General features: G+C 37.8%; 1 protein-coding gene across 2 annotated transcripts in view; it reads right to left on the minus strand.

Moving 5' to 3' along the window:
• The window catches only part of LOC116307101 (receptor-type tyrosine-protein phosphatase S), a 33,662-nt gene extending 22,785 nt beyond the window's left edge, over window positions 1-10,877 (minus strand). For both annotated transcript variants that reach the window (XR_004198358.2, XM_031717249.2), the window contains exons 1-7: window positions 10,587-10,877; window positions 6,010-7,113; window positions 4,813-5,298; window positions 3,541-3,647; window positions 2,467-2,641; window positions 1,509-1,802; window positions 399-692 (exon numbers count right to left, since the gene is read on the minus strand). Coding sequence is in view for 1 of the 2 variants with exons in the window: in XM_031717249.2 (XP_031573109.1) it covers window positions 399-692; window positions 1,509-1,802; window positions 2,467-2,641; window positions 3,541-3,647; window positions 4,813-5,298; window positions 6,010-7,113; window positions 10,587-10,674 (2,548 nt within the window). In the remaining variant the exon portion in view is untranslated. The remainder of the gene's footprint in view (window positions 1-398; window positions 693-1,508; window positions 1,803-2,466; window positions 2,642-3,540; window positions 3,648-4,812; window positions 5,299-6,009; window positions 7,114-10,586) is intronic.
• Between the last annotated feature and the right edge of the window lie 245 nt (window positions 10,878-11,122).

The following is an 11,122-nucleotide window of genomic DNA, read 5'->3' on the forward strand; positions in this document are numbered from 1 at the left end:
GAAGTTATCGAGTTCGAAAATATTTGTCTGGCTTTGAGATTTAAATCTCAATAAAAAATAACAAATTAAAAAAAGTCTGAATGTTCGATACGCATGCGCACACAACTGGTTAGACCGGACTCTTTTGCTGCGAGGACAAAGGTTTTTTTTAAGATAGCGAACAAGTTGCAATCTATTATGGCTTAGTTCCAACGTCTTCTGTTCATGAGTTTCATCATACATGGGCGTATGAAGGCTTCCCATGTGGAGTGGAGACTCCCTACTCATCACAACCAATCACCTCTCTTTTCCTTCCCAATACACCAAACAAACTAGTGCATGTAATAAATAACTGCCAATGGAAGAACGACACAGTTACTCTAATAATCCCATAGATACGCGAATACTAAGTAACTTACCATCTTCCAACGTCATGTTGGTCACAGGTTCACTAAAAGGACCCGCCCCAGCGAGATTAACAGCCTGCACTTTGATGTAATACATTGTATAAGGGGACAGAGATGTAAGCAATAGACGAGTGCTATTGTCCTGCGTGGCTTTGGATAGGTAGGTACTTTTATCTGACGAATATTGAACGACATATTTCTTTATCAACCCATTCCTGAGAGAAGGAAGTGGTGGCTGCCACTGTACCAGGATGGATGTAGAATTCTTTACTGTGGTTTGAATATCCAGCGGTGGACCAGAAGGCTCTGAGTAAAAGAAACAAAGAAAAATAAAATAAGTAGAATAACAAAGAAAATACATCTATTTCGAAAAAAAAATTATAAGAGCTAAATGACATGAGTATACAACTAAACACGAATAATACTCCCATTTCGAGTTCACTTTTGCTCAGTCTTAGCCTCGATAGTGTACTAATGTGTTCTTTTCTTTTATTAAGGTCCATTGTAAAGTAGGGAATGTACGTACTACGGAATAATAAGAGTTGATTAAAATGTCACGAGTTCTGGTTGAATAGCCGGATATTTTAACGCACAACCAAGACTAAGGCAGAGCAAAGAGAACTCGAAACTGGAGTATTGAGGCCTTCAAAAGTGCTTTCGTCGACTACGAACAACGTTGGTTATCTTAACAATAAGTCAATGTTCTTGATGAGAATAACAATACGAAACGAAACTCATTCCAGGTATTCTTGGAACTTCGAATGACCTATCTCCCATGGCTTATCGCCTATCGCCTTTGGCGCCAATGACCTTTTTATACACCTATTTCAGAAATCGTTGTCGCTCCAAAAGCCTCAAGCCAAGACCGCAGAGAACGCCGGTACTTTTAACTGTAATTAGTTTATTCATGGTGCATTTTCAATTATTGACTTCACAAATTGCTCCAAGCAAGGCTGCTTGAGATGATAATTAGTGGAGAGCTATAGCCACTTGCATGAACCAAGAATAAATAAATTATAATTAAAAGTACCGTTACTTGAGGCTCTTGGTGCGACAACGATTTTCGGAATAGATGTATACAAAGAAAAGAGACTATTCAAACACTCATGCATGAAATCATACCTGCTGCTGATGTTATCACCGCTACATCAACCACTGTACTTTGCCATAGATGTTTAACGTTCATGGCAGAAACAGAAAATAGGTAACGGGTAACTGGTTTGAGCCCCGTAGCTATACAATACGTCTCGCGCCCTTGGTAGATCTTAACAGACTGCAAAAATTCTTCTCCGCTTGAAGTTGTCATCATAACAACATATTTGATTTCTCCGTTTGGATACTCTGGTCTTGTCCAAGAGATATTTACAGCTGTCGAGTTGATGGCCACTCCAGTAAGATTTCGAATGGCTGAAGGGGCTGAAACGTGATTAGGAATTGACTTAAAATCTCGGTTAGAACAATTTCGTGAACGATTTTGGGAGAACCCACAAAGAGAGGGGCTTATAACGTGGGAACCTGAGGGGTGGGGTGTTATAAAAGGGATTTAAAAACGTCTAAAATTCAGAGTGACAATAATAACTATTAATATAACTAATATAACTAATATAACTATATCATACCCTGTTCAATTGCACAAACGCGTTTATACAACGATAATTGTAAAAGCTTTGAAAAATGAATGTACATGTAAAAAAAACTATAGTCTGACAGGATTGTTAATGTGCTACGGGGTCGCACTCGGCCTCAATGGAGGTGGCTTATCACCTGGATTCTATGGTATTTAATTTGAAAGACAGAATACAAAAAAGGAAAATCGTATGCTATGATCCTTCCTTAAACCCGGATAAAAACTCACGAATTAAAGGAGAGACCTAACAAACTTTATTCATTGGAATCTTATGTGCCGGATGCATGTAGAAGATGCACTTAGAGGTGAGAACAACACATTCTTCTACTTTGATTTTCGTGCTCTGTTCATTGAGGAAGCACAGTTTCAAGCCAATCAGAGTGCACGGTGACTATGATAAATAATATTTTTACCCCCACGCATCCATTTTATAGTACAAGATCTTTTCAGTACCTGCTTCCAGCGTCTTAAAGGAGGTCGAGACTGGTTCTCCTTCTCCTTTTCTTGTAAAGGCCATCACTCTAATTATGTATAGAGTAAACGGTAGCAGGCCCTCCAGGAGGTAAGCCTCTTCATTACTTGCAACCATTTTAGTCGAAAATCTTGAACCATTTAACCCATAATATATCTTAAAAGGAAACAATTAGGAGGCAAAAATATCAATAATAAAGTAATATGTAAAATATTGACTGTTCATGAAAAAAGCATGAGGCTCTTAAATTATGATTTGCAGCTTAGTACCTATAGTTCTATAGCCTCGCAAAGGGGAGGATGAGAAAGAGGCACAGTAATCTCGCGTTTCCCGAGGCCCTATTCCTTTAGTCTCTCTTCGCCAAGAAGGGCTCTGGGCGAATCTGTGAGCCTCTGGGTTCCCGAGGATGATTGGCTAATAAAAAAGTAAAAAGGGCGCCGATACGCTGAAACTGGAATTAGAAAAAGCTGGTTCCCCTCAATAGACATTTCCCGCATTCGCTTGGATGACCATGAAACAATGGTTTGAAATCTTTTATAAATCAAGTTCAACCTCGACTTAAAACCATTGTTTCGTGACCAGTCAAGCGAATTCGGGAAATGTCTATTGGACTCGCCCAGAATTTCTTGGCGGACTGCAAAAGGGACTCTGGTATGGAGATGAGAATAGAAGAAGTATTGAAAAGGGGAGGATGCCAAAAAATGAGGTCTCCAGTTCTAAAGACATTAAATTAACACTTTTAGAAGAGGGGAATATCATGACAAACCTTTTATCCCCGATCAGATTCTAACAACACCACACAGATTTTAAAGCTAACCGGTTTTTTCTTCACGCAAACGACAGAAATGACCACGCGTTTGAGCGTTTTCATAGTTACCTAGCATTTAACTTTAACTTTTGTAAACCTTCTCACCAAATGTAAATCAATTATTTATCTACTGCTAGGAGAGTCTTTCGATTCTTTCTCTCTAATTCTGAAGAATATTGCGCTTGCTAACAACAGACGTTGTTTCCTTAAACGAGATGTTTAAACTCTGTGCTATAGTATGTAATACCTTGTATCCCAAAAGAATGCCATTGGTCTGTAAAGGCCTTGTCCAGTGAACCATCACTGATGTTGAATTCTGACTGGATAACGAGATGTTCTGACAAGTGTTTGGAACTAAAAAAATCATAACCACTCAAGTAGGTAAAAAGTCTTGTCCATAAGGAAAAATAAGTAAAATAGCCGGCGTAGCAGACTTTTTGCAGATTCTGGGGGCGTGGGGTGGGCGACGGAGAGGGGAGGGGAGGGGTGCTAAGGGGTGTCCCCACCAGTTCCCCAGGTCAAGGGCCTGCTAGGCTATGAGTAAAAGGTCAGTGACGTTAATGAAGAGAACACATCGGGTATAAGCTTGAAGGTCAAGCAATACTTTTTCTGGGCTCCGAATGTGATTATTTTTGTTATTGTTGTAGTGGTGGTGGTCGTTGTACCTGGTATGTTCAATGTAATATCATTGTGGTCGTTGATAGGGAATGGTTGCTGTCGTTGTCATCGATGACGTTGTGATCTTTTTTCTTGCATTGCAAATGTTTCCGTAGTAATTTTTCCGTTGTTGTTGTTGCTGTTACTGTCACTGTTATTGTCACTGTCACTGTTATTGTCACTGTCACTGTCACTGTCACTATCACTATCACTGTCACTGCCACTATGACTGTGTGACTGTGACTGTGTAACTGTGTGACTGTGACTGTGTGACTGTGATTGTTACTGTGACTGTGACTGTGGATGTGACTGTGGATGTGACTGTGACTGTGACTGTGACTGTGACTGTGACAGTAACTGTGACTGTGACTGTGACTGTGATTGTGACTGTGACAGTAACTGTGACTGTGACTGTGACTGTGACTGCGACTGTGACGCCCAGGTCACGGCAATGCCAGACCAATCACATTGCGCGTGAAAAAAAATCAGCCAATTAAAATTCTAGAAAGCATCACGGTCACGGCACGTCACGCTTACGGCAATGAGCTTTTCACAGTCATACGAAAACTGCTCTATTGTCACTATTACTGTCACTGTCTGTCAATGTTATTGTCACTGGCACTGTCACTGTCACTGTCACTGTCACTGTCACTGTCACTGTCACTGTCACTGTCACTGTCACTGGCACTGTCACTGGCACTGTCACTGTCACCGTCACTGGTACTGTCACTCTTTACTGTTATTGTTTTCTGTTGGTGCTGTTGCTGTTGCTCTTGTTGTTGTTGTTGTTTTGTGACGATGTTGTTGCTGGTCTTGTCGTCTTCAGTACCTTTGTTAACATTTGCACATTAATATTACTAACCATCTTCATCCGTTTGAACATTCACAGGAGCACTATAAGGACCAGGTCGAACAGTCACAGCACGAACCCGCACTTCGTAAAATGTAAACTTCTCAAGATTGCTCACGATTATGCTGAGATTCAAGCCTGCGTCGATGGGAGCCACCAAGCTCTCCGGAGGTGATGTAGGTTCAATAGGGGCCTCCGTTGGTTCAGTGGGAGGAACAATCGTAGAGGAAGACGGATTAGTTCCAGTTGCGCTAATAGTACTTAGAGTGTGTCTAACGCCACTTGATAAAGACGCAGTTATATATGTACTACTAACTCGAGGTGAGCTGGTTTGAGATGCACTCTGTGATGCTGATGATCTTACGAGTTTTCGTACTAAGACTTCATACTTTGTAAGAACGCCATTAAGAGTATCTGATGGTGGGGGTCGCCATGTTACCCTGATACTGGTGGAGCTGGTGTTATAAGCCTGGACATCTTGAGGGGGAGCTGAAGGCGCTAAAAGATATAGGAAGGTAACGTTATTCTAGTACATATCAAATTGACTCGCAAATGAAGTGTTATGATGAACGGAGGGCATTGACAGTTGCCGTTTTATTTGAATACTCAGGTCAGGATTATATCAAGTTAGCGTGAAATAAGATATTACAAGTCTTTGAACATATTAAGATACTTAGTTTAAAAAAATCATATTTTCGTCAGTTTAAGAGCAATCTTTGCAAAATGTGAAAAATTTGATAGTAAACTTCTTTTTCTAATAAAATGCCAAACGTCTTGTAATGTCAACTAGCGTTATATGGGTCTATTGACCCACCTTTGTAATCACCAAATCACCAAGGTGCGGGTGATTTTCCACCCGAGCAATTTTATTCACTGTGACCTCGCACTACTATGTCAACTTTTCTCCAATGTTGTTTGTTGTATGTGCTGAATTAGGGAGGACTGAGGGTTCACTATCAGCCCGCTGAAAGATCACCTTAGAAAGAAAGTGCCAATGGAGTATGTGCATGTGACGTCATACCCACCATTTTGATTGACGATAAAAAAGCGTTCCTCATTAGCTTCTCTTGTTAGATCAACCAACAAGGCGGTTGTTTCATCGTTATTCGCATCTCAAGGGATTTTTAGTCACATGGTTACACACACTATATAAAATTCATAAAATTCCTCAAAACAAGGTGTAATGGCTATTTGCATTTGCTTACTTACCGTGAACTGGTGGGGTAGTTGGAGTTGTTAGCACGATAGAAGACGTTCTAGGCAACACAGACGATGAGGCAGTGAAATTCAACTGTTTGCTGTAAACACTTGAAAATAATCCTGCACTACTGGGAGAAACTGTTGAAGTCTGTGCCATAAAATCAGAGGCCGAAGACTGATTCCATGAACTTGTGGGGATCACTGATAATGGTGCTGTCCTAATCACAGACGTTCTTGTCATATTTATCCCTGTAGTGGTGGGCGTTAAAATATTGCTAGAATTTGTAGTTTTTTCCATTGCAATGCTGCTATTAGAAGATAGTGTCATCGTTCGAAAAGTGGTTCCTTGAGTCCTAGATAAGGATGGTGAAGGACTAACTCCAAAAACAGTGGAGTTTGAAACTACAGTAGAGCATGAAACTGTAGTGCACTCAATACAAACAGATGATGATGGGGAAATGGTTGAGGTTATTATCCCTTGGACAACATATGTCATGTTAGACAAGATGGTTGAAGAATGATCCATACTTGAGAAAGTTTTAGTTTGCAATGCAGAGCTAGATGTTATAGAAGAAGGTGATGGCAAAGCCTTGGTTGTATCAGGCATGATTGTGGAAGACTGGCTCGCACTAACAGCATTCTCTGTCTGTAAGAAGGCACTAGATGTAGCTCTCTGGACAACTGAAGAAGAGTTACTTAAATGCAAAGTTTTCAATGCATTTGTGCTTCCAACTGCAGAAGCTTTCGGGAGTACAGAGGCTTGGGAAGACATGACAACTGAACCTTGTGTCTTACTTGTAGCAATAAACAAGCTATTTCCAGTAGAAGGTTTTGAAACTGCTGATGTAGGTACCAGCGCTCCATTTCCATAGGTACTAACTGCAGTTGTAAGAACTTGAGAATTTCTAGGAGGATTTTCAGTATTTTTACTGACAACACTAGCAGTAAAACTGGAAGTGCTCCACTGCTCTGAATAAAGAGAGCTTGAAGTAGCTATGCTATGTGTTGAGGTTGTTGTAGGAGTCGTAAACAAGTTAGAACTTTGGTTAGTGCTGTTGCTTGGTCCCTCCTCAGGCTCAGTAGGTGTAGGTTCCGTTGGCTCCATTGGCTCTTCTAAGAAAAGAAAAGATTGTTAGCAACAGTACAAGTGAAAAATAAGCATGTTAAACAGCAATGCTAAGTTCTTCATTTCAGTTTTTACATTGTTATCTGGCTTATTGCCTTATTTTATTTCGTGATAAGTTACATCTATATTTCACAAATGGATTTGCAAACTTCCCATTAAGTATACATGATGTCAGCAAAAAAGGCAGTGTAATAAAATAAAGCTTTAACAACAAAAGGGCGATCAAACAAATTAAAGTTATACTTTATTTCATAAAATACTTGCAACCCCTTGTCATTTAACTCCTATATGTTCCACTAATAGGAACATCAATCCCCTTTCTTTCTCAAGAACGATTTGCAGGGGCGTAGCAAGATAGCAGTCCATGCAAATTATGCATAAATAAATTAGATTTTGGTGCCAAGAGCAAGAATGTTTTTTTGGGGTTGGGGGGGGGGGGGGGGTTGGCACACTACTCCCCCCTCCCTATGCTAGTATTAAAAAGTGTGCTAGTCCAACAGTGGTCAATCCAGGGGGTGCCTTGGGTGGCTAGCCACATTCCTTTGGAGCTTTAAAACATTAGTAATTTAAAGTATAAAGAAAAAGTGGTATACTGTATTTCTAGGTAACAGCCAATCCCATTCAATTTACCCTGTATCTTTCACTAGCCAGACCTCATTTTCTTTCCCCAAAGATTCATAATACAAGTACTTGCTCTATCATGCTCTAACCCAGGAAGTAAGAGAGGTCAATTGACACAACTATTTTAAAGTAATTGTCAGGGCCTGACTGATATGTCTATTCTATTCAGTAAAGTGCTTTTAATTAAAACACCAAAAAGTACTGTTTATCACTACAGAACAATGGATTTTGTGCTATTTACATGTAACACTATGTCTTTCCATAATGTGTGCATTCCAACTCATTTTTAAAAAAACAATTTGACTAGCTTCTATTTATAGTCATCAACTCATGAATAATGAATAACAAAATAACACAAACAGAAATTACTTAACCAGAGAAGATTAGTATGTCTGTAAATCTAGACTAGTTGGTTTCAGAATCATTCTCATTTGCTTTCAACTTATACATGTACATGGATTTTCTCAGTTAAACACACTCCAATCTCAAATTTTTTCATAAGCAATATGTGATATTTACTTTTGATCTGAATGGGCCTCACAATGCTTGCATGCCATTTCAATGCCCTTTGCAGATCCGCCACTCATATTGCATATTTTTTAGACAGATGTACATGCATAAACATTACTTTCACTTTGAATACATGTTTATCTTTTATGGTTTCAGGACCCTGCCTGTTATTAAATAAGGTTATTTTTAGTCATTTTGTTTTCATTATATTATTCTCAATTTTCTTGTTTTGACAAGATTGCAAATGATCACTGTTACAGGGAGCCTATGTGGGTTTTCACAGTCAAAGTCACTTTAATTTAAAATAAAATTCATAGAATGTAAAACAGCACTCGTAAATACATTTAATGATATACCACAGCTGTGGTCACATCTGACTTAATAGATCATAGTTAATAGAGATGAATTATTTACAGATTATCTGCTCATAATGTTTATCTTTCTTATTCATGTTATCTGTTGAAGATGTAGTATTATCCTCCCCTTGCCAAATGGTTTATCTATCTAATGGTTTATTCTACCTGGACTTTGGTCTTGCAAATAAACACACCCATCAACACCAGTGCCCCCCATCTCCCTCTGTAATTACTTGTACAAATTTGTTTATTTTGTTAAACAATTATTGTTTGGATAGTGAAATAAATTTATTTTATATTTGCATGTACTCTATGATCAGTGAATTGGGTTTTCTGGATCAACAATTTCGAATTTTCATTTATAGGATTTGAAAATAAATATGGTCATGAAAGCATTGAACTGAAAACAAACTATTCATTTTTATGACTACTGTAACAACACGATAACTAGGATATCTATATTTTACACCATGAAAAATAATTTAGGGAGTTTTTTACATAGGGTTAACCTCTAAACTTCCTTTTGGGGTGCTTATTTATTCCTATTTTTTTGCTGCGTGTTACTTTTGCTTTCGCTCTTACTATTTTATTGTATGTTACTGATTATTTGCATCCTGAATAAACTACTATTGTATTGTATTAATTGCATGAATTACTGAAAATTAAAGATAACACAAGACCAAAAAATAATTTAGCTGTGACATGATAGTCTAGCTGCAGACCTAATATTGTGGGGTTGTGTTGTGATTCACACATATCATGTACAGGATCAGGGTCAGTACAGTTGATCTAGTTTTAACCTCACCACTTTTTACCTTTAAAACCATTTTTTCATCTCATAAAAAATAAATTCTACAAAAGTTTTACAAATAAAAGAACAGGACCAACTTAGTTTAAAAAAACTGGACTACTGTCAAACTGGTGGCTATGGCTTTGAGGATAAATGATACAGTTAATAGAAATTTGTTTTTCACTACTTTCAAATTATGCAAGCTGTGAATGACAACTAGAGTACTACTACATATAGAACTGAGTAATATCAGTACTCATGCATGCATGCCTAGTACTTGTAAAGTCATGATGTATAGACAATTATTCATATAAACTTTCAACACTTTCAATTTCGAATTAATACTAGAATTCTATACAAATAGTGATCTTTGAAAACTTGACACCAAGCTTTAACTTTAAGTCTATTTGAGTCAGGTTGACAAGATATGACTTGACCAAAGAGGTCAAAACAAATTCAGATCAAATGCCTATAGAAAAAAAAATTTGCCAAGTAAGCTCATAACATACTAGGGACTAGTTTTAGCAGAATGTATAGCTGTAAAATAGAGAATGAAGCCATGTGATAGCCACATGGTGGGAGTTACCGAACACAGCTGGATATATATTAGAATGGAGCCATTAAATAAATAGTAAATGTATAACTGTAATAACGTGTGGAGTAAGCTTATATTAGAAATATACTTCGCCTTTAATTTTACATTCAGTACATTAACTTATGTGAAACTTTGTCTTCATTTCAACAAACATTACGATAATAATGGTATCGATATGCAGAATTCAAATATTCCACAAATAAAGAACGCGACATCAATAAAACATAAAGGGAGAAATTAAGCTTATAAGCCAATTTTTTGGCAAGCTAAGAAATAATTTTACAAAATATTCAGCATCATTCGTAAGTTGATTTATATGCTTTATTCAAGTTTAATGACACGAACACTGCCGATTGACTTTGATTCTCTTTTGCATATCCTATAAAAGTGGTAATTTACTTTTATGAGCCAAAAGAATGTCAAATAATAATGACAGATTCCTGCATTTTGCAGCATAGATGATAGGCAAGTTCTACATTTAAGAAAACCATACTATACAGGATAAACTTGAATAGTATTAGCCTTGTTATAAAATTAGCATTAAGAAAGTCTTCTGTACTTAAATTATGGATAATGACTTAGCGTTACCTGCAAAGCAAGAGGATCCCAGAGCAAGAACAACTACAGCCAGCAACACCACAGTGAACTGTCTTCGTAGCAAATGGCAAGCGGCCATTACACTAGATATTCAATCTGGTCGTTTTTTAGTCGAATTTTACCCACCAGACTCCTGATTACGACATGTGTTACACTCTATACAGTAAGGCAATGCGTATAGCTACGAAACTAAATATCAGATTAGTTTTCATTCACATTTTTGACATTGTGACACAAGTGATATCTCGACTCGAGAAATATATCTTGACCAGCGTGCAACCGTAAGTCGGGTCCAGTGTTCGAAGGTCAGAACAAAAGAACGTTATGAGACTACTTCCGGTGTTATGAAAAGACATAATAAAAACTTCAACTGGCCAGTTTTGTGGAAGAAACATATATTAAACTGAGATAAAGCGTTAAATAATTGAATTGCTTTTTTTGTTTCCTAAGATTTTTTATTTCATGTAGAATTTGGCACTTATTTTATCGTGAGCCACTGTCAGTTTCTGCACGCATTCACATCAGGG

The sequence above is a fragment of the Actinia tenebrosa genome, unplaced genomic scaffold (genome assembly GCF_029948245.1).
Source record: "Actinia tenebrosa isolate PJP-AT-01 unplaced genomic scaffold, QUT_ActTen_1.0 PGA_scaffold4__44_contigs__length_22323623, whole genome shotgun sequence".
Taxonomy (NCBI): domain Eukaryota; kingdom Metazoa; phylum Cnidaria; class Anthozoa; order Actiniaria; family Actiniidae; genus Actinia; species Actinia tenebrosa.